At 27.7% G+C, this 23,797-nt stretch overlaps 3 protein-coding genes across 3 annotated transcripts; 1 reads left to right on the top strand and 2 right to left on the bottom strand.

Moving 5' to 3' along the window:
• The first annotated feature begins 548 nt into the window (after nt 1-548).
• LOC113377896 (D-glucuronyl C5-epimerase-like) lies at nt 549-5,391 on the top strand. Its single transcript, XM_026618348.1, is given in 8 exon segments — nt 549-645; nt 1,122-1,273; nt 2,586-2,694; nt 2,697-3,163; nt 3,292-3,429; nt 3,516-3,700; nt 3,821-3,988; nt 5,025-5,391. Coding segments are annotated over 8 exon segments (1,683 nt in total).
• A 9,282-nt stretch (nt 5,392-14,673) lies between these two features.
• LOC113377886 (post-GPI attachment to proteins factor 3-like) lies at nt 14,674-17,941 on the bottom strand. Its single transcript, XM_026618337.1, has 6 exons — nt 17,667-17,941; nt 17,037-17,185; nt 16,787-16,939; nt 16,445-16,706; nt 16,163-16,370; nt 14,674-14,791 (listed from the first exon to the last, which is right to left on the bottom strand). The coding sequence occupies exons 1-6, from the start codon at nt 17,806-17,808 to the stop codon at nt 14,674-14,676; spliced, it is 1,032 nt and encodes a 343-aa protein (XP_026474122.1). The 5' UTR covers nt 17,809-17,941.
• A 3,866-nt stretch (nt 17,942-21,807) lies between these two features.
• On the bottom strand, nt 21,808-23,227 carry LOC113377879 (ataxin-3-like). The gene is made up of 4 exons (XM_026618326.1): nt 23,105-23,227; nt 22,504-23,042; nt 22,043-22,289; nt 21,808-21,987 (listed from the first exon to the last, which is right to left on the bottom strand). The coding sequence occupies exons 1-4, from the start codon at nt 23,126-23,128 to the stop codon at nt 21,808-21,810; spliced, it is 990 nt and encodes a 329-aa protein (XP_026474111.1). The 5' UTR covers nt 23,129-23,227.
• Between the last annotated feature and the right edge of the window lie 570 nt (nt 23,228-23,797).

Genomic DNA, 23,797 nt, shown 5'->3' with positions numbered 1-23,797 from the left:
TAGACCATATGGGAGCTGTAGTACACATCATATCTACGTGGTTTTATATCTCAACATGTTATACATTGATATAAATCATTTAATATTTGTTAAATATTAAATAATTTATATTAAAATGTTAATAATACACTAAATAAATAAAATCCAATATACCCATATTATTTTAAACAGTGTTTTTCTCAAATTATTCTTCATTTTTAATGTAAAATTCAAATTTACCGCCTCATGTTCTCTGAAGTTGACAGCAGTCCAGCTAACATAAGCATAACCTAAAAACCAGTTCATTATGGAACGTCAAAATCATATGGTGCAAAAAATACAAATTTTATCATAAAAATCCATTATCTTGGCAGTTACGATTGCCGAAATGATTGCCACGAACTAAAATTCATAATAATCAATTACAAATGCATCGTAAAGTCTTTTAATTTCGTTAAAATATCGATTCTTGATTAGTGCATGCAGCAGAATGAGTTCGTCGTATCTATTACGAATTATTATGTATTTTAAGACATGCAAATTGATATTAGTCGGTGACATTTCTGATCATGTGGCGAATGAATTATAAACTTTTATTATATTATGCATATTTGTTTGTCATCACTTTTTCTTTGTGGAGCAGCTGTGGAAATATTCCTATAGCAGGTGGGTTGACATCACATGGTAATTGACATAGTAATTTAATATTTACTTATTAGTACTTTACTTATAAGTACTTATTTGAATCGTATGTGCCCCTAATTGAGTAAATATTTCATTACAATGGCCATCTAACTTTAAGTGAAATAGCTAAAAAAAATCAATGATGGTATCGATAGATTCTCATTGAGAAACCTTCTCAGTCTGATAAGTCACAATTTATATTTATAGTTAATGTATTTATAAATGTATAACGATGTAAAAGATGTACTGAATAATATACAAAAGCCATACTATTTGCAATACTATAGTGGCTCAAATGCATTTGACACAAATATAAATATTATATAAATCAATCGCTATTTCACACGGCAGAGCAAATTTATTGCATTGTAAAAGCCATATGTTTACTCTACTGAAATAATGTTTGCAAGAGCATTCTGTGGATTATGTGGTTTAATTAATTGTTTCACATTTTTCAGATTTGTACTCACGTCCCAACTCGGATGATAATTCTGTATCATATCAACTGAGAGGAATTGAGTGCCATATCAACAATAATGAAGTGATCGATTGCAGAAAAGATAAAGATGAAGTGTTCATACCATTTTCTTTTATAAAAAAATATTTTGAGGTACTTAACTTATTTCAGTAACATCGCAAAATCATATTCAACAAAATTAGTGCTGTAATTTATCATATAATGATGTTTATTTTATTATTTGCTCATGGGGAATAGGAAATTTTTATGTTATTTAAATGAAATATTTTTGTATATATTATCTTATTAGGGTAAGTTATAGTAATCGCAAAAAAATCGAAAATGAAATGGAAATTTCTGAATATTTGGTATACCTTAGAAAAAATGGTGTGTATATTTTCGTCGACGATTTCGAGACCCACGGATCAACCGATTTGAATGATTCAAAAAACTTTCGACTCCTATTGATGGGAAGACGTGCTGATTAGTTTTGGCAAAGCAGATCTAGCCGTTTCGGAGATACGGAGCAAAGTTTGCTAAAAATAGTCAAATTCAATTTCGAGAGAACAGAACGTCCGATTTGAATAATTCAAAAAACAGTTTACTTGTAGTGACAAGATGAAGAAACAGATTAGATTTTCAGGAAGGCAGGTCTAGCGGTTTCGGAGATCTAGTGAAAAAAGTAAAAAAAAATGCCATTTGGCGTTCAAAAATGATCATTATACATATGCACATCATATTATCAGATGGAGATTTTAATACGTATAATTTTATTTAATTTAAATGTTATCGTTTGTCCGTTAGACGGCGACGCGGCGCTTACGCGCTTCGATATTTCGTCTCTATGCAGTTAAGCAGTACGATTGCTTTGAAAAAAAGTTCTGAATTTCCAAAATATGTCAAAATGAAGAAAACATTTTTTTTAAAAGGTCTTTTTTTTTCAAAAAAATAAATTTTTGTCAAAAATTTAAAGTTTCTCAAAAATTAGATCTTTTCAAACTAAAATTTTTTCAAAAATGTTAATCTTTTAAAAAAAATATATTTTTGATACGGAAGTTCGAGCAATTTGCCCTAAGGCACGATGCCATGCACCACTGGTTTTATTATACAATGAAAGAACCCTCTGACGCGACACGACGACCAATCACAATCGACCCGCATAAAATGACGAATCATTGTCACTCGACTCGGCCGTAACACACTTCCGTTGCATTTGTACAGATTTGAAATTTTCGAGCTTAAAGCAGTTTTACTTCAAAAATTAAAATTTGCAAAAATCAATTATTCAGTTTTCAAAAAATGTTAAAGCTATTTTAAAAATGTCAATTTTTGGTACGGAAAGTTTCAGTGATTTTCCTTAAGGCACGACGCCATGCACCACTAGTTTGTATTAGCATAACTAGTATTTTTAGTTATTATACGATTAATAATTAATTATTACAATTTTTGCATTTTTTTTTTTCAGATCAATGGAAAACTGTCCCTAGTAGACGGCGTTCAGCAATTCGATTGGTCTCACAGCTTTAGTAAAATCTACATCCCTAAAGGCAAATATGACCCCAGAGGAATTTTCATGCATTCGAAAATTACAACGTCGAAATACGAGACCGCGTAAAATGCATCTCTGCTATAGACGGAGTCCCCATTTCCACGCAATGGCAAAGCCAAGGATACTATTATCCCACTCAAATAGCTCAATTCGGCTTATCTCATTACAGCAAGAACCTGACTGAGCCCCAACAAAGAAAGACTATTGTAGAAAATGCAAATACAATCCGAGCTGATTGGGTTATACCCCCACATTCCAAATTAGAAATAGATTTAGATGACAGAAATAATAGAAATAAGATATTAAAATTTTACTGTGATGATATAGTTGATAATGGAATAGTACTTAAAATGGATCATGTATTGGATTTAGTTATGGGAGTCGATATACTTCTGAGGAATAATGGCAGCTTGAAAATTGTTCTTCAGAATCGGGAGAATAAAGATAATTATACGCTTATTTATGTGGCTAGTGACATCCTGATATCAGCCCAGGTAATAAATGACATTTGTATGTATTTTATTTTTAACTTCCCGAACGAGAAGTTTATTTCGGTTGATTAAATCAGTTATTACACCTATCGGGAGCACTTTCAACTAGTTATAAATAATATTTGTTCCAGGATGATGTAATATATCACGGTATCGGCCAAGCCGATACTTGGAAACATTTAACTAGAGACTAGTTGTAGATTTACAAAAAGGACTTGCTTATTATTCAAGATAAATCTAGGAAAAAAATATCAAAGACCAAAATTAAGGTAAGATAATTGTAATATATATTATAAAGGTTGCATTATTTATTATTATTAAGGTTATTATAAAGGTTGAATTATTAATATTCTAGATAACTTCAGTCAGTCTGCTGGGAGATGGCCAATTAGATAATTTAACATTAGCTTCGAGTGAGCATATCACTCAGTTTTATGCAGCTGCCGAATGGTTCATTAATAACCAGGATGCTTCTGGTGGATGGCCCAATGCGGTCAAACGTAGAGTTGCATCTGGATTTGAGGAGCTACAGAACGGATGGTAATAATGATAATAATAATAATTTTTCTACATTATTATTGTCAGATCTAAAACTTTGATATAATATTTCATTTTATGTAAATTTGTCAATTATTTATGCTGTATTTATTATTTTATCAGGTATTCGGCCATGGGACAAGGACATGCAATTTCAGTTCTTGCACGAGCCTATTATCATTCCAATGGTGATAAGCGATACCTGAATGCAGCCCTGGCTGGATTGAGACCTTTTAGAGTTCCTTCTTATCAAGGAGGAGTACTTGCCACATTCTTAGGAAAATATATATGGTATGTAATAAAAATTCAATCAGTTCTTCATCTTGTCAATACAAGTGAATTGTTTTTTAACTTCCCGTAGGGCAAGTTATAGTAATCGCAAAAAAATCGAAAATGAAAATTTTTATATATCTTTACGTTTCAGAGGTTTCTGAATATTTTGGCATACCTTAGAAAATTGATGTATGTGTGTGTGTGTGTGTGTATGTGTGCGTGTGTGTGTATGTATGTGCGGATACAAATTTTCGTCGACGATTTCGGGAACACGGATCAACCGATTTGAATAATTCAAAAAACATTCGATTCGTATTGATAAGGAGACGTGCTGATTAGTTTTTGGCGCGAAGTCAGGTCTAGCCGTTCCGAGATACGATACGGGCAAAAAGTGCCGAAAACGGTAACTCAGTTTTTAAGAGAACGGAGCGTCCGATTTTAATAATTCAAAAAACATTTTACTTGTATTGACAAGGTGAAGAACCGATCAAATTTTCATAAAGGCAGGTCTAGTGGTTTCGGAGATCTAATGAAAAAAGTAAAAAAAAAAAATGCCATTTGTAGGTCAAAAATGATCATTAGACATATGCACATCAAATTATCAGATATTTTATAGAGATTTTAACAATAAGTATAATTTTGGTTTACATTCCTATGGGTTCCGTACCAATGTTTACGCGTTAGACGTCGACGCGGCGCTACGCGTTTGATATTCGTCTTTATGCAGTTAAAGCAGTACGATTGCTTTGAAAAAAGTTTAGATCTTTCAAAATATGTCAAAATAAAGAAAACTTTTTTTTTAAAAAAAAAAAAAATAAAAAAAAAATATTTTTTTTTCAAAAAAAAAAGTAATTTTTTGTCTAATTTTTGTCAAAAATCTTATTTTTCAAAGTAAGTAATTTTTTTCAAAAATGTTAATCGTTTTTTAAAAAATAATAATTTTTGGTACGGGAAGTTCCAGCAATTTGCCTTAAGGCACGATGCCCTAATTGCCTTAAGACAGAATTCCACTTACAGCTAGTTGTATTATTAAAATCGAACCTTTTTCATTTAGGTTTGAAGAATACCCCACTTCACCGCCCTCATTTGTACTGAACGGTTTCATCTACTCTCTCCTCGGTTTATACGATCTCAAGACTCTAGCACCCCGAGGCGAAGCCAAGGAAGCAGCTCTTCTCTTCAACGAAGGTATGTTGAGTTTAAAAAATATGCTTTTGCTGTATGATCTGGGATCGGGCACCAGCTACGATTTGAGACATTTCACATTGAAAGTTGCTCCTAATGTTGCTCGATGGGACTACCATGCGACACATGTAAATCAGTTGTTGTTATTGAGCACTATTGATGCGGATCCACTTTTGGCAACCACTGCCGAAAGGTGGATGGGGTATATGAGCGGGAAAAGGGCGGCTCATAATTGATAATTGTAATAAAGGTCTTATTTTTTTTGTCATACATTACACTCTGAAATGCATATTATATATACATACGTCCACACATTATATATAAGGTTGTCAAATATCTCCCTTCCGCCTTTTTGTATTATAAACCAAGAGCAAAAAAGCGGAAGGGAGATATTTGACAACCTATTAGGGTGTTACTTAATATGGATATTTCCGAATTTTCTCGCTCCCAGGAGCTCAAATGCTTCCAAAATGATAAAAAAAATTCTGAAAGTTTTAGCCATTAATATTAACTTTAACATTGTCCGCAATCCGACCAAAGTTTCTTGATTCTTCTTTCTAAGTTAATATTTATTTTATGAAATACATCAAATTTTTATTGTAATAATCTATAAAGTGAAAATATTGTAATGTTATTCTCAAAATTTTGATTCACTTGTCGCTAAGTTATAAAATTCCAAAAAACAAATGAAATTTTACCTATGTTATTTCCATAAGAAACTTTGGTTCGAGTGCGGACTATCTTAAAGTTAATATTAAGTGCTAAAAATTTCAGGGAATTGTTTTTTTATCAATTTGGAAGCCTTTGAGCCCCTGGGAGCAAAGAAATTCGAAAACATCCATATTAAGGACCACCCTTATACGTATATACAGGGCCGGTCCTGGAGTTCTCAGCGCCCACAAGAATTTTTTTTTCTAGCGAACCCCCCACCTCTATTATTTTAATTGTTTTAACAGTTTATCATTAAAATTATATAAACATTTACGTTAATTTTTTTAAATACATTTTAATAATTCTGGATTTAGTACACAAAATTAGATACAATCTTAAAGCGTAGAAAATACATTGATTTTAAATTATCATTTATTATAATCAAATTGTTGACAAAACTAGTTTTAAATTCTTATTTTTAATTCAAACTTTTTAGGACATCTAAAAATTTCAGTATGTACAATATTGCTTGCAAGAATATTTTTAAATTTTCAATTATTTCTAATGCAAGTGTAATATTATTTGGCTTTTGAAACTATTTATTTTGGGGATTTTATGCGATTTATTCTATTGAGCAAATCAAAGAGAGCAAATAAATTCTGTTGCCTTTCATTATTAAACATAACCATAACATAACACTGGTACTTCATGTTCGATTATTTTAATTTAATTTGTCATTAATTCAAATTTCCAAAATTGCATCATAAACTTCACTTAATTTTTTAAATTTTATTTCTTGTTTCCACTGAATGAAGGCTAGGGTTATAGCCGAAACGTATGGACATAAAATAAAGCTTTGAAAGAAATTCGTGTTTTTATTGATGTTATGTACAATTACTAGACCTTGCTAATACATATGTCAACATCAAATTCAGAATCATACATATATACATTAGGGTGGTCCTTAATATGGACATTTTCGAATTTCTTTGCTCCCAAGGGCTCAAATACGTCTAAATTAATTAAAAAAATTCTCTGAAAGCTTTAGCTCTTAATATTAACATTCAGATAGTCCGCAATTCAATTAAGACTATCGTATATTTTTTTCAACATATATCATTAAGTAAATGCTTGCGCCATCTGTGATAGCATTTGTGAACTTAAATATTATAACACTTAAAAATATTTATAAATCACTCAATATCTAATTAAATTCACGTAGACTGTTTAACGAAATATTTATTCATCATGGCATCAAAAATATTTATTCATCATTGTAGCAAAATATTTATTTAATTGGTGATGTTGACACTCAAATTATAAGTCATAAATTGTCATCAAAATTACGAGTCTGCTATCACAGATGGCGCAAGAATTTACTTTATGATATATGTTAATAATAAATATACGAAATTTTTAGTTGAATTGCGGACTATCTAAATATTAATATAGAGTTAAAACTTTCAGAGATTTTTTTATCAATTCAGAAGCATTTGGGCCTTTGGAAGCAAAGAAATTCGAAAATGACCATATTAAGGACCACCCTAATATATATATATATATATATATACATTGATTTTATTTCAATTGAGATCATCACTTTTTAAAATTAAATACAGAATTCTATAAAGTGAAAATAATTATTGCATTATTTAACTGCAATTTGTTTATCTATTACCATATATAAGAGTATTATTAAGTCAATTTTTTTATTTAAATTTTCTAAACGACTAACACGTACCTTTAATGATTGAAATATATTTACTCGAATAATCTGTTTTATATTAAAATAATTTTATATAGTGAAAATTTGTAGTTGAATTTTATATCTAAATTAGAATGAGTATCATGTAGATCTTTTATAAATGATCTTTAGGTTAGACGGACACGTTTACTGACTTTTTACTTATTATAAATATTATAATAGTATAGTTTTTTTTGAGAAAGAAATACTAGAACTGAAGACATCTTTTATACTTTACTGGGATATAAAGGACATATATTGAAATTTTATTAAGTGGTAAAAAATATATGTAAACTTATGCCTCAAGTAACAAAACGATCGGAATTTTATATTACTTTTTAGTTTAGAGCTTTAATTCGGTCAAATATGGTCTCATTCGATTCAGAATGGCTTGAAACGTCGAGAAAACATAAATTTAGCAAATCGGATTTTTTTGATGAAAACATAAAAATTATTCTTCGGGAAGTTAAAAATCAAAACCAAGACTAATATATTTGATTTCTGTATTTCCTTAAATAATTCTTTGTGCCTTTCTCTAACTCCTTTTTTTTTAATTCAGTCGTTTGTCTATCGATAAAAAGTATTAATTATAATATTTCCTTTAATTTAAATGTAAATTAGTGCAATTTAGTACTGTAAGTAAAAATTTAAGATTATCTTAAAAGGACTGTTAACAGAATGATCTATTAAACTTAATAATTATGTTAAATCTTTTAATTTTAAATATATTAATTTGTAGTATTCTCATGAAGTGCAAAAACATAGTTATTTTTAATGTGGAATTTAAATTAAGTTTTGCAGAATTTTAAGATTTCTCGTGAAGGCGGTATCATATCACAGTAAGATTTTAAATTACTTGGTAATTAAGAAAAGTCAAAGGAATGTTACATTTACATGATGTTCGGTTTATATATTAGTGATATGATAACATAATTTCAGTTTTATAACTACAACTGATGCAATGAATTATAATTATGAATAAAATGAACATATGTTCAATGAGCACAATCTGAACAATAAAAAGTCAATTTAGAAACGTGTAATGTATTCTTGAATGTTTTAAGATTCCAATTAGTATCAAAATCCAAAAATTTATTTATTTATTTTTTGATTTCATAATATTTATCTTAAGCATTGTACGTCAAACTATTATAAACAATTATTTTAGTATATAAAATAAATTCCAATTTTTAATGAAAATTGTCGATGGTTAGAGTAATAATGACTAAATATTTAAATATTCAAGAATATATTCACAAGCACAGTAGTAAATAACTTAACAAATATATATTTATGATAATCATAAGTAAATATATGCAATTGACAAAACCAAGATGTATTTTAGTATATAAGTTTCAATGATTTTTGATGAAAGTAAAAGAACTTTTGATTTTAAATTACTTTTACTTTCGTTCAAAAACAAATCTTCAAATAGAAATTATTTTTTATATAAGTTTTCTTTATCTTTAATTTATTGCCATATGTATTACGATTACGAACTGTGTTAAAATTACTGTAATTTATTTACTAAGTTATGAAATTATAATGCAAATATGAACACAAATTTGGATTACACGATTCAAATAAGAAAAATGTTTGAATCAAAATTTGCAAACCAATTGTGTTATCAATCCAATTTGAATTTTCTTTCAAAGTCTAATAATATTGATTAATTATTTTAGGAAATGTTTATTAACTATCTTATATATATATATATATATATATATATATATATAAATCAGTTAATAAATATTTTTTAGACTAATTATATTCGAATATTGATTTATAATATAATTGGTTTCTAAATCACTTTAAAAAAAATAATTTTAGTTCAAAAAAGTAATTATTTCACTATTAAGAAATTTAGATTAGATAAATCTTATTGATATGGTTTATGTTAAACAATAATGTTAATAGAGTAACAAAATCAGTTTCAATCATAGTTTGTTTTCATTATTGCTTCCAAAATTATTCTGTATTTAATGTACTTCTTTTGAGATATTTTTGTAAATATATAAATAATTTAATTTGATTATTTTATTATAATATTTATGTGCATTTCGTTTTATACATTTATTAGATACATCTAAATAAAAATTTCATAACAAAACGTCTCCCGGAAAATAAGAGCGTATTCAAATATCCCGCCATACTGCTTGCAGTGTGGCGCATGCAGCGCCTCTATGCAAAATTGTTCCCAGTTTGTTGGGAACTACGTAGTGACTACCGGGTTCATATGGTTATGTGATAGATGTCCCTACCGACGTCAGACGTTTGACAGTTCATCAATTTGAATTTATCAAGTTAACATTTTACTCAATTTGAATATTTTTTTAAGTGTTTGAATTGATTTGTACATCATTATATATTGGAAACGGTACGTGGCATGTATGGAAATTAGATATATAAATGTATATATTTATTTGTACATCATTATATGTGGCCTAATGTTTGTGGTTTGAATGGAAATTGGATGTATAAATGTATATATTGATTTCTGTATCATTATATATGGCCTAGTGTAGTTGGTTTGTATGGAAATTGGATATATAAATGTATATATGGATTTATACATCATTATATATGGCCTAGTGTAGTTGGTTTGTATGGGAATTGGATATTTAAATGTATATATTGATTTATACATCATTATATATGGCTTAGTGTTTGTGGTTTATATGAAAATTGGATATATAAATGTATATTTTGATTTATACATCATTATATATGGCCTAGTGTAGTTGGTTTGTATGGAAATTGGATATATAAATGTATATATTGATTTATACAAAATTTTGTCAAAATTGTTTTGATGTATTAGGAAAACAGTCACATTTTTACATTTGACAGCACGTTTTCAGCGACACAGGATCGTCTGCTGAATTTTTGGGAAAAATATTTTGAACTTAAATATTTGAATAAATGTTAAATAAAAAGTGTAATTTATTATTTTGGAATATTTTAACAAGTTTTGGTAATTGAAATATTTATTTAAATTGAGATATTATTGTAATCGTGCATAGTGTCATCCATTGATCAAACACATTATTTATCTTGCATATTTATTATTATTATTATTTTTAACATTAAAAATAATTACCCCTAACATTTTAACAGACGGCCCTGTTGACAATGTGAGCGCCATTTTAATTCAAAATTGTGACTGTTTCCCTGGTAAAATAAATAGATTTAGCATGAAAAATATTCAGTTCCATACAAAATCTCTTCAAAATCGTTTCGATGTATTAGGAGAACAGTCACAATTTTACATTTGATAGCAAGCTCACAGTGACTTAAGGCTAATTATTTAGAATATTTTTTAGTTTAAAAATGAAATTTAATATTTTGGAATATATTTACAAGTTTTGGTGATTAGGATGTTGTTTTAACATTATAATTATTGTATTTGTGGTGTAAAACATTGAAAAGAATGTTAAATAGGCAGAATATAGCAAAAATGCATTATTGTGAACGGTGTGTAGAAAAGAATACTTTAATATTAGTAAAGAACAAAATTTTTACTAGGTCAATTGTATTTAATTCGATTAACTATTAATCAGTAATTTAATAGTAGATTATTTACAAAGTTGATTTATTTTTACTATACTATATCAATTAGTGATTATAATTGCAGTTTCAGTGTGTATTTGTTCTATTTATACTGTGTGTATACTATTTATTTTTTAGGGCATTTCAACAAGACTTTGCATTTGAAATATTATTATGACATTAATATTTAGTGTTATATGTACAGCAATGAAAAAACTAGTTATTTGTGAATATCTGAGCAAGTGTTATCAATATAATAATGTGTTATTCGGACTTCAAAATAATCTACATATTTGTTTAAAATATTTAAAGTTGATCAAAATGCGGCCCTGCTTTTTGTGACAGTTATTAAATGCTGCGCGCCTGATACAATTTGAGTCAAATCCAAAAACATGGAGGACATTTAGTGTTTGGCTGTCGATGCGAAAGCATCGGAAAAATTAATTATCAAATTAATGCGTGTGTTATTTTATTGTGATTTCTAATTTAGTATTATCTGTAGTGCTTAGTGACAAGTTTATAGAAAAAAATAATGAAGAAACATATTAAATACCAGAAAGAATATAGCAGACTGACGCGGTTTGTAGAAGACACTTACGACACATGGGTAAGTCTAGTTATATAATATTTTTTTGACAAAATGCATGAATAAAATAATTAATAGCACATTTTTTAAGAAAAATTGTTAAGGAAAAAATAAGATATTTTTTGAAAACATTATTACAGAAATCTTGAATTAACATATAAGGCTTAATTTCAAAAGAATTTGAACATAAAATGGAAAATTAGGTTATGATACTATCACTATCCTAGGATGACTGTAAAAAGTCCTAATATTAAATATTCTTTTTAAATATTATAATTGATGGAATGATAATCACTGTTGTACTTAAATCAATACATAGACTCGTAATAAAATTATGAAAAATATAATCGACAATAGCAAAACTTCGTTTTTTGTGTTTTTGTGAGACGATTCTGCTTTTTTATTTGACTTTAAAAATTTATAAACCTTTGGATATATCTCAATAAGGATTTGTGTTGATTAATTCTAAGCGTCCAAGCTGATTCTTCATAATTAGCACAAAAGTGTTTTGAATTTTAGACCTAAATCGAGTTTTTACCTATTTCATTTTTGAGAAACTGTTAATTTCTTTACACAATTATTTTACACAAATAATGCTATCTGCCAATGTGGTTAATTCTTTATTTTTCCAAAGTCGATGAACACATTAAGATGGTAATTTTATTTATTAAATTCAAGATTCTTCATAATTAGCACAAAAGTGTATTATGTTTCAAACCTAAATCGAGTTTTTATCTACCACATTTTTTGAGAAATTGTCAATTTCATTATATAATTATTTTACACAAATAATGCCATCTGCTAATATGTCTTTAATTTTTTATTTTCCAAAGTCGTTGAACACATCAAGATGGTAATTTCATTTAATTAATCCAAGATTTTGATTTTGGTGAACACATTAAGATGGTATATTTCATTTATTAAATTCAAAATTCTTCATAATTAGCAAAAAAGTATATTAAGTTCTAAACCTAAATCGAGTTTTTATCTACCACATTTTTTGAGAAATTGTCAATTTCATTATATTATTATTTTACACAAAAAATGCCATCTGCTAATGTCTTTAATTTTTTATTTTTCCAAAGTCGTTGAACACATCAAGATGGTAATTTCATTTAATTAATCCAAGATTTTGATATGATATGTATAAAAGTTAGTATAAATACTAGACTAAACAGGTTATTGGCAGATTATATCTTTACAAACATATAAATTTTTTTCTAAACATTTAATTATAACATTTATGTTATTTTATCTTTGAAGATTTTTATATTGAATTGCACTCAAGTTTTTGAAACAAGGAAAAAAATCTATTGCGTCTCTATTGGAATATCACTATTTTTCAATATAATTAATATATTGAAGAATTTTGAAATAAATCTTTCATAACATCTTATTTTAGTGTAATTAATATTACATTTTATCTAATCAACAATCAAAGCAAGCTATATATAAATTTTGCAATTAAATTTGACTTATAATATAATTAGTAACAAATACATATCATTGTGCTATTTTAACACTATCATGCTAGTCTTTAAATTAATTTGATGCCGTTAAAAACTGTTAAATTATTAACATCTAGTAATATTGATAAATAATAACATAAATTTAAATAAATAAATTTATTAATTGTTATTGTTAATTTTAAACTCGTTTTATACCTGGCTGTTTTATTACATAGTAACTATAACATTTATTATGGATTTAGTTTTGTTAATAACAAAAATAAAATGTATAGAATAATTAAACATTTATGAACGTACATATAACATTAAAGTATAATTTTATAAATAATTAGGATATTACAATATTAAAATTTACTTTATCATCTTCATTAAAAAATCAACATAATAACAATTATTGAACTATTAATTAAAACTTAATTTTCAGTAATCGGTTATATAAAATTTAAAAACATAAATTTTACCTCCATGATAACAATTATTCTTAAAATTTCATCTTTGTAATATATATATATATATATATATATATATATATATATATATATATATATTAGAGTGGTCCTTAATATGGACATTTTTCAATTAATTTATTAATTAAGACCATCTAAATGTTAATATTAAGAGCTAAAACTTTAAGAGATTTTTTTTTATTAATTTGGAAGCATTTGAGCCTTTGGGAGCAATGAAATTTGAAAATGTCCATATTAAGGACCACCCTAATATATATGTATATATGAAAACTAAAAAAAACTTTTAAAGGTTTTGAAAAACAAATTAATACTTCAAATAAATGTTATACATTTTTTATTTAATTCATCATATACTTTCTATTAATTTTTAATGATTTTTCCTTTAAAAATCGATTTCTTTTAGATTTGAAAAAAGTCTACTAACATAAACAGTTTAAGCAGATCATTGTAAACAATTAATTGACTATATTTAAAATATTTTTTCAACATAGAACTCTGCAAAAATTATCAACATCAATTATTAAAATTTAGCGTAATAACTATTTAAAAATAATAATACTATATGACTAATATCGCACTAAAGTTTTATCAAAGGTGGTTTCAAATATTTGTAACTTATATTTAGAATTATGATTTAGAAAATTGTTTTGTCATATTTGATAAAAATATGAAACATTTGCAACAGGTTAAACCTGAAATCTAAGCAATTTCATCTAGTTCCATTTACTATTTTAATTTCTTTTATATATTATTTAATTTAAGTAAAGTTAATCATTATTAAAGACAAAACAAATCAACTAAAACATATTATTCTTTTAATCTATTTCCTCTTAAGCACCTAAGTTGCCCAAACCGCATATATATAAATCTTTAATAAAATTTGTACTAAATAGACTCTTCATGAACAAATAATTAAAAATATTTAACATAACATAAATATATCTATATAAATAATGCACGCCTAACGATTTGTCTCTAGAAGCTTTGACTAATATTTCATATGGCCAAAAATTTTTTATGATGACTAAGAAGTTTTCTAATAATTTTAATTCTTATATTAATTTCCTATTTTCTGAGGAATCTCTTCGTTTTATATATCTTTCTGGTAGTGTCATGGAATTTTTATCTGGAAGTGTTTTACTTAAATATATACTGTCTTCTATCATAAACCTGAAAGTAATAAAATGATTAAATATAGAGAAAACTACGTTTATATTATAAGTAAAAAAAAATTACAATTTTTAATTTTGCAAAAAGATGGTAAACTAGTGGTGCATGGCATTAAGGCAAATTGCTGAAACTTCCCGTACCGAAAATTAAATTTATTAAAAAACTTTTAATTTTTTTTTGAAAATTTTGGAAATAAAAGATTTTTGAGATTTTTGAAAAAATTGACTTTTTTGAAAAAATTGATTTTTTTTTATATTTCGAAATTTTTTGAATACTTTTCTCGAAACTTTCAGTGACGAAAATAGTTTTTCAAAAAGCTTCTAAATTTTTTTGAAAATTTTGGAAAAAAATGGGATTCTTGAGAACTTTGAAGTTTTAAAAAATTTGACGTTTTTGAAAAATTTGTTTTTTTTTTTTAAATTTCGAAATTTATTTTTTCTTTAAATTTTTCTTCTTCGGAACTTCCCTTAACGAAAATGATAATTTTTAAAAAACCTTTAAATTTTGAAAATTTTGGAAAAAATGAGATTTTTGAGAATTTTCAAATTTTTGTAAAAAATTGCTTTTTTTGAGAAATTAGATTTTTTTTAAATTTCGATTTTTTTTATTTCTTTGAATTTTTCTTCTTTAAAACTACCCTTACCGAAAATTAATTTTTTTAAAAAACCTTTAAAATTTCTGAAAAAAATGATATTTTTGAAAATTTAAAAATTTTTGAAAAACTATGACATTTTTGAAATATTTGTTTTTTTTTTGAATTTTGCTAAAAATTTTTAAATTTTTTTGAAAACTGAAAAAATGAGATGTTTGAAATTTTTGAAAAAAATGAACTTTGAAACATTTGAATTTTTATTATATTTCGAAAATTTTTATTAACTACGAACTTTTCTGAAAGTTTTGAACTTTTATTTAAAGCAATCGTGCTGCGTGGTTGTTTCAGAGACGAAATGTCAAAGTTTTGGTTCTTTTTGCCTCGTATCTTCGAAACGGCTAGACCTGCCTTTGGCAAAAACTAATAATTACGTTTCCTTATCAATATGAATCAAATATTTTTTGAATTATTCAAATCGGTTGATCCGTGTTCCCAAAATCGTCGACGAAAAATTGTATCCGCACATACATACATACATACATACATACACATACACACACACATACACACACACAATCAATTTTTTCTAAGGTATGCCAAAATGTTCAGAAACCTTTGAAACGCAAAGATATATGAAAAAAATTATTTTCGATTTTTTTGCGATTACTATAACTTACTCTATGGGAAGTGAAAAAAGGTACAGACAAAATATATGTGGTATAATTAAATAAGTGTAAACCACAGGAAAAATATATATTCAACAAAACACATGATATTACCTGTAGAAGTATACATGAACAAAAGTTGTAGACAAATGCCACAAAGAATGAGCGTCAAAAATCCAGAAAATTGGTGGAAAATCTGCTAGTTCCAAAACCGGTCCAACAATAGCAGATAAAAACATGAAAATTATACAATTTTTGACGTATGGAAGTTTATTCTTGTTGAACCAACACCAAATTAACCACCCTAAAATACTTGCAGTCGCTGAAATAAAAATATATCTTAACAAAAAAAGAAAAATTGTATACGCTTGTATTAAATTATACATTATCCTTTACCTATTGTTACTGTGATCTGCATATGGTAAGCGTAATCAATTCTAGTACCACTCAAAAGTTTGACGTGGTTGAAAAGTAAAATGGCACAAAAACAACTGAATGCTATTGAGAAGATTTGATGTAATCCGACCAAGACCCTCATTCCGAGACAATAGAAGTAGGATAAAATTATGGCAAATGCAGAAGCATAGTCCATGAATTCAGTGAAGCGCACATCTCTAGTGTGGAATATCATTGACCAAATCCAACCGTTTATTGAAACCTATTGATATAAACATTAATTGAATGAACACAAGTTTTTGGAGTATTATATACTGTTTATATATGTAGATATTTTATTACCAGTGCAAAAACATTCCAAACAAAATACATGGGATATGTTCGGTTCAATCTTTTCCTCAGCTTTCTGTATAAATAGTAGACTGCATAAAAGTTTGTGAATGAAAATAAAACTGAAGCGAATTCTTGAAAACATAATACTCTTTTGAATGGCCACTGCAAAAAAAAATAATATAAATGAATATTAAATAAAATAAATGCAGTAATTAATACATCAGATCATGTGACATTTGAATGAAATTATGTACTTTACCTTTCCATCGAATTGTGGTGTGGACCATTTTCGCTCCTTGAAGCTTTCCACCGTCTTCCACATACAATTATATCTACAATCATCGTTGCAGTGCCAGTGTACAAAATCGTTTAATACATTTGTGTCCGATGGATCTTTGAAAGATTGTACTGAAAAATAATGCACAATAATGGTAAATCAAACAATATCGGATGTAAAAACTATATAAATTATATGGGTTGATAAAAAAACAGGACAATCAATTACTGAGTCCTAATAGTATTAATAAAAACAAGATTCCCTTGTATCTAGCCTTTTAAATATGGCCAATAATACATTAAGCACTACTACAAAATTCAAATATTGTACGAAGCATGATATCTGTGACAACTATTGAACATTGAGCAGAAAAAATATCTAAGGAAAAGCTTTCATTACAATCTTTAATTGAAGTTGAAAACATTAAGGAATCATTGTAATAGAATATACATGACATTGAACTTTAAATTATGACTAGTTTCATAAATAGTAAATTTAGGTTAGGTTGAACACTGAACTAAAAAGCAAAGTGTAAATAAATTCCCTGTTGGCCTTAGACAACAAAAGGCTTATGTATATTAAATATAAGTGTGTATACATAATATATCTTACAATCAACACATTTTTCTTCCAAACACTTCCTGACGCAGTTTCCAAAATAAGGCGACCTGTCACCTAACGAAGCCTCGTTTTGACATATTAGCAAAAACAAATAAATAATTACAAAACAACTATAATAACAGATCATTGTCATTATTCAATACTTTCGTATTGCAAACACCACACACCATGCCACATGAATTTCTGCATTTTGTTTATCAAACTCATTATGACAGATAAGAAATTGATAACAAATAAATTTTGGGTTTGACCTCGATTTGATCGGGATTACATATTGGATTCCGAATGGAATCCGATAGCGATCCTGGATACTTCGGCGATTTGACGTCTTGTTAGTACCTGCGCAGTACGCGCTTTCTGGATGGCGCTGACGGCGATTTTTGATACAGAATTTAGCCGTTATTTTCCAAAATCGACATTGTGTGTGTATATCTTCTATATATATATATAAAAATAAGTCGGGTTTTCCTTCCTGACGAAATAACTCCAGAACGCACGAACCGATTTCGACGATTTTGCATTCGTTAAGCCGGCCACAGACGTAACTGTATACTTGCGCAACCTGCGACTTGCGCATGTATTCTGTAGCGTCTGTGGAGTGTTTTTTGCGCAACTTGACAGACTGGTGCAAGCGAGTAGGCATGAGCACTTTTTCATTATTTTAATTGCGCAATCATTCAAGTCGGCAAATTCATTCGCTGGCCGCGTGTGGCAGCACATGTCCCGTTTTTATTTTACTTTGTAGCGAATTCATAATACAAGTTTATGAAGTTATCGACAATTAAAAGTTATTAAATTAGCCCTCTGAACACTTTGAATTCTCTTCTGATGCTGTAAATACATAAATTAACAAAACAGATATATTTTTAGGTTATGTTTTGACATTTATTATTTGACATTTGTGATATGCTTGCGCAAGTACTTGAACATAAACTTGAACCGTCTGTGGGCGCTGTGAAAATACGCCTGGTTGCGCATTCATTCAGTTGCGCAAGTATACAGTTACGTCTGTGGCCGGCTTTAGAAAGGTCTCGGGCTCCGCAAGGTTTATAGGTTTGTTAGTGGTGCATGGCATCGTGGCTTAATGCAAATTGGCATCGTGGCTTAACGCACCGTGATTAAAAATTTGAGTAATGACATTAGTGAGAATTATCAGAATTATGCTTGGTTAAGTCAACGAGCAACTCTTGCCGCAAAGAATAATGATGTACACGCACTGAATTTCACCATTCAATCAAAAATTGCTGGCGATATGGTGACATACCAATGATTCCGACTGGTCTTCCGTTTGACTTCAAACGTTTGCAATTTCCAATTCGTCTTGCGTTCGCAATAACAAGTCGCAAGGCCAATCGCTTAGTGTTTGCGGGATGAATTTCAAATAGATTATTTAGAAAATCATTGTTTTTCACATGGGCAATTATACGTTGCCTGTTCACGAGTTGGGAAACCATCCGCTTTGTTTGTGTTAACGTCAGACCAAAAAACAAAAAATGTGGTTTACCAAAGAGCACTTCAATGAAACGGATAATTTGCGGATTCAGTTTCATTTACTTAGAGAAGTTCAACTAAAAAACACTTCATTTTTGTAATCGAAATAAATTCAATACTGTTGTATAATAAAGTCACATTTTTCCTTTTCAAATATAAAACAAACAAAAAATTTCTTCATCTTTCTCACGAAACCATTTGGTGGCGAAACGGAGTTCGTCGGGTTTGCTAGTATATATATATATATATATATATATATATATATATATATATATATATGGTGATAGTTTTGTCGACGTTGATACATATTTGTAATATTTTTACAGCCCGATCGTCGAATTAAAATAAGATTAAATAACAAAATTATTTATTCCATTAATCGTTTCGACACTTGATGTGTGTCATCATTCAGTAATCTAAAAAACATATAACATAAATACAAAGTTGATGATAAATATAAATATATAAAAAGGAGGAAATTATACATACCAAACCAGGAAATACAACAGAAAAAATTAATTATGATGTAAAATTGATTGAACACTAAATTTGTGTAAAATAATAAAATACTATTATATTAATAAAACGAGAAATAGAAGGAGCACATCTTGCCCTCCTATATTTAATGTTATTGATAGCGGTGCATTGTGGACACTGATCAAGGTTACAACGCAGTGTAGTCCGCCCGTGTAATAGAGTTGGAGCGATTTGTGAGAAACGAAAGGGGAAAGAGAAACAGAGAAGAAATATAACGAACGAAAGATTCTATTCGCATAAAGTGTCGAAACGTATAACAATAACGAAATGTTTTTTAACTCATTTTTTTATTTCCACGAATAAGCTGTTAAAACATTTTATTGAGTCTCCGTAACCGCTGGATCTGCCTTCCTAAAAATTTAATCAGTTCTTTGTTTAGTCAATACCAAAAAAATGTTTTTTGAATTATTCAAATCGGACGCTCTGTTCTCTCGAAAACTAGAATGACATTTTTTACTTCGTATCTTCAAAACGACTGGACCTACCTTTGTAAAAAACTAATCAGCATGTCTCCTGATCAATAGGAATCGAATGTTTTTTGAATTACTTAAATCGGTTGATTCGTATTCCCTAAATCGTCGACTAAAATTGTATCCGCACACACACACACACACACATCCATTTTATCTAAGGTATGCCAAAATGTTCAGAAACTTTGAAACGTAAAGATATATAAAAAATAACATTCTCAATTTTTTTTAAGTTAAAAAAAATAAATGTAAATGAGTTCTCAAATTATGTGCCTAGAGCTCTCAAATGCACTATATTTAACACTAAAAATATTCCAATACAAAACACAATTTGTTTCAGTTAAATAATGTGTTTATTAAAAATATGTATTTATAATAAATAATGTATTTATTAGAAATATATCATCAACATGAAATATATAAATTAAATTTTATCTTGATAATGAAATGAAATGAACAAACATATTTATTGATTTTAAGCTCCATGTAATGTTTAAACATATTAATAAAATGTTATCACAATATGATTTTCTTAATGTCTTAAATTAAAAGCAATGTGCTTATATTATATTAAATATTTCCAAGAAACAATAATCAAATTATTTATCAATACTTTGTAAACTAAATTAACAATCAAGATCAGAAAAACAAAATTGTTATATTAGCTGCACAGTAAATATTTCAATATTGAAAATGCTATAGTTAATAGATGATAGTAACATGGTGAACTTAAATTTACTAAATGTTTATCACAATTCTAATTACGAGTACTAAAATTGAGTTTCATTTTACAAAACATCAATAATCAACACAGACCCAAATTAATACCTACTATAAATAATAATAATAATAATCAAATTAAATAAATAAATAAGTGATTCAATAATAAATTCAAATAGCAAAGGCACCTTTATATATAGTTAAAAATTTGTAGTAAGTGCTTTGGAATTATCACTAATATCACTGCCAAATTTTTATTTAAAAACAAATTAATCCTATTAATGGATCCAAGACAGGTTCATTAATTTAGGTCTATGGCTTCGACTTTAAGGGGTGTACACCACTGTAGAGTTTTCGAAAAACCAAAAAAAATGTTTAGGCTTAAAATATACTTTGAACCTTTTAGAATATAAGGAAAAATAAAATCTAAACATTGTGATTTCCAAGAGAACTTTCTCTAACGCACTTAAATTATCTGAGAACATTGTTACATGCATTTATAAATTATATAATTATAAAATATAATCTAACCATTAGACTTTTTTTTCAAATTTCATATAAAAATATATTCATTTTTATATATATGTACGCATTTTGAGCTACGCCGATTTAACCCTGTTATATAATTTAAAATGTATAACAAATAAAGACAAAAAAAATATTAAATAAACTAATGTTATAAATCTACTTATCATAAAAATTTAACTATGTATCATCAGTATAAGTAGTTTTAGTCAACACGATTATTTGTACTAATGATGATACCAACAACATTATACATTTTTTCCCATGTATAAATATAATTTTTAAAAAATCAACATATATATTAATGGTATTAAAAATATATCTCTTTTAGTTTAAAACTGATAGTAACTTTGTTATTTTTAAAATTTGATTTATTTAATAAACTATTACTAATCTTTTATCATATTTTGAGCGCTGCTTACATCTGATTCAATGCGGATCATTCGATTACAATCGGTAGTCTCTATCGGATCAGGTGTTACAGGATTGGAAAAACATTCTAAACTCAATCTTAAGGCAGCCTGCAATTGTAATATATAAAAAAAAACATGAAAGCTGTCAATGTCATACTTAAAAATACCATTATTTAAAATTAAAATATCTATAAATGGAAATTTACTTTACCTGTAGTTCCTCATCATCGGTCGGGATTGGTTGTATTTGTATAATTTCCTTTAAACTATTATTCTCGCCTTGCAAGCTTAGAGAAATTGCTTTTTGCAAATCTTCGTCATCATCTGAAGAAATAACAGATTCTTGTTCCGTAGTGTGAGCTACAGGTTGATCAGTCTCTAACGTTATCGGAATTATATGCTCTTTACCATTAGGTATAGCAATAGGTGATTGCTCCAATGGTATATTTATAGTTGGCCTAAAACAAACTAATTTGTAAATCTAAGTTATATTAAATATAACTAAAATAATATGTCGATACGAACCTTTCTGGTTCAAAAATCATGTATGTATTTAAAATAAATTACATACATAGCAAATAGAAAATTAAAATTGTTGCTAATACGAATAGCACTTTAGACAGTAAACTGTTTTCAAAAATGTTATGGTTATTGGTAATTGCATATAAGTACCTAAGGGAGAGTTGTGTTTCATTAACTAATTTATCGGCATCACACTGTGGAAAAACTCCAGACACTACAAATATTGTGTACCCTGATGATTGCAACTCGTTAAGAAATTCAGCAAGATAAGTGTCACTCATGTATTTAGGCCCCGAGAGTAAAGAGTTAAGATTAAACCACTCATAGCCAAATTTTCGGATACAAAACCAATGATTTTGGTGATGACAAATGAATGCGTTCATCATGCTAGGATCAGCACGGGCGCTTAGGGCTTCTGGTTCACTGCTCCAGTAGTTAACTAAATCCAATCCCCACAGGGATAAGGCTTTACTTATAACTTGAACTGAGAAATAGCCAGTGTCATCTAGATTATTAGAGGGCTGTTGGAGAAATTGTTGGTATTCATCAGAGTCAACTCCGTTCTCAGCCATCTGTTCTCTTTCCTCGTCATCGAGCTTGTTTGCTATTATACTTAATTCTACTGCAGAAAAATATGGGCCTTGCAATAAAGCATTTAGACAATGCTGAGCACACAAACGACCGTCTTGCTAAAAATGAATACACACAATTACAATTACATTAACACATAGAAACAAAGTATGCAATTTACCTTCTCATGAAATATGATATCCATTTTTGTTTTTAACGTTAAAAATAAATAAACAAAACGCTTTTTCAATCAACGAGCTACAATATATTTACAACACAAATTAATCATAACTTCAAATAGGTGCATTCCGTCATATTACCATTTATGACATGTGACAGTCGATGAGATTTCTTATGCAATCTGGTAACATTATTACTCCCAAACATACCACGCAAAATAAATATTCAAATATAATTTGGAGTTTTTTTTTAAATTTATATAATCATAATCAGGTTGATTTACTAAAATAGGAAGTGAACATGTCAAATTTTTGAATCAGAACATAATTACCGGTTTTACTTTGTTTTTGATTACGAACTTATTTCGTAAAATCTTCCATAGGTAAAAAGGAATTTCAAAGTTAAGGTAGTTTCCCGCAACAGAATTAAATATTCGAGCAAAAAAAAAAATAATAATCAATAAATTTCGATCAATGATGAATAATAACAATTGTTTTAAATGTTTTCAAAAAGATAATTATATTTATTTTTACATATAATATAACGTGAGGATCTTATCGCTTAAAACACTTGAAAATGTTTACATTAACAAAGAGATACCGAATGGATCCATTTGAGGATTTTTTTTTTACGATTTGAATAACGCATATAAAATATATACAGTTTTCAACTGAATTAGAAATTTGAAGTATAA

The sequence above is a fragment of the Ctenocephalides felis genome, unplaced genomic scaffold (genome assembly GCF_003426905.1).
Source record: "Ctenocephalides felis isolate EL2017-DRISC unplaced genomic scaffold, ASM342690v1 CF-g0.4_SCAFFOLD_00845, whole genome shotgun sequence".
Classification (NCBI taxonomy): domain Eukaryota; kingdom Metazoa; phylum Arthropoda; class Insecta; order Siphonaptera; family Pulicidae; genus Ctenocephalides; species Ctenocephalides felis.
Note: the sequence above shows the minus strand (reverse complement) of the source record. Positions and strands in the feature narration are given on the sequence as shown.

Coding starts and splice junctions, on each gene's coding strand:
- LOC113377879 (XM_026618326.1), bottom strand. CDS start 23,128: ATGGATATCATATTTCATGAGAAG. Junction 23,043..23,104: donor ATATCATATTTCATGAGAAG/GTAAATTGCATA, acceptor ATTCATTTTTAG/CAAGACGGTCGTTTGTGTGC. Junction 21,988..22,042: donor CCGATGATGAGGAACTACAG/GTAAAGTAAATT, acceptor GGTATTTTTAAG/TATGACATTGACAGCTTTCA.
- LOC113377886 (XM_026618337.1), bottom strand. CDS start 17,808: ATGACAATGATCTGTTATTATAGTTGTTTTGTAATTATTTATTTGTTT. Junction 16,940..17,036: donor CACCACAATTCGATGGAAAG/GTAAAGTACATA, acceptor TTTTTTTTGCAG/TGGCCATTCAAAAGAGTATT. Junction 16,371..16,444: donor GCAGATCACAGTAACAATAG/GTAAAGGATAAT, acceptor TTTTTATTTCAG/CGACTGCAAGTATTTTAGGG.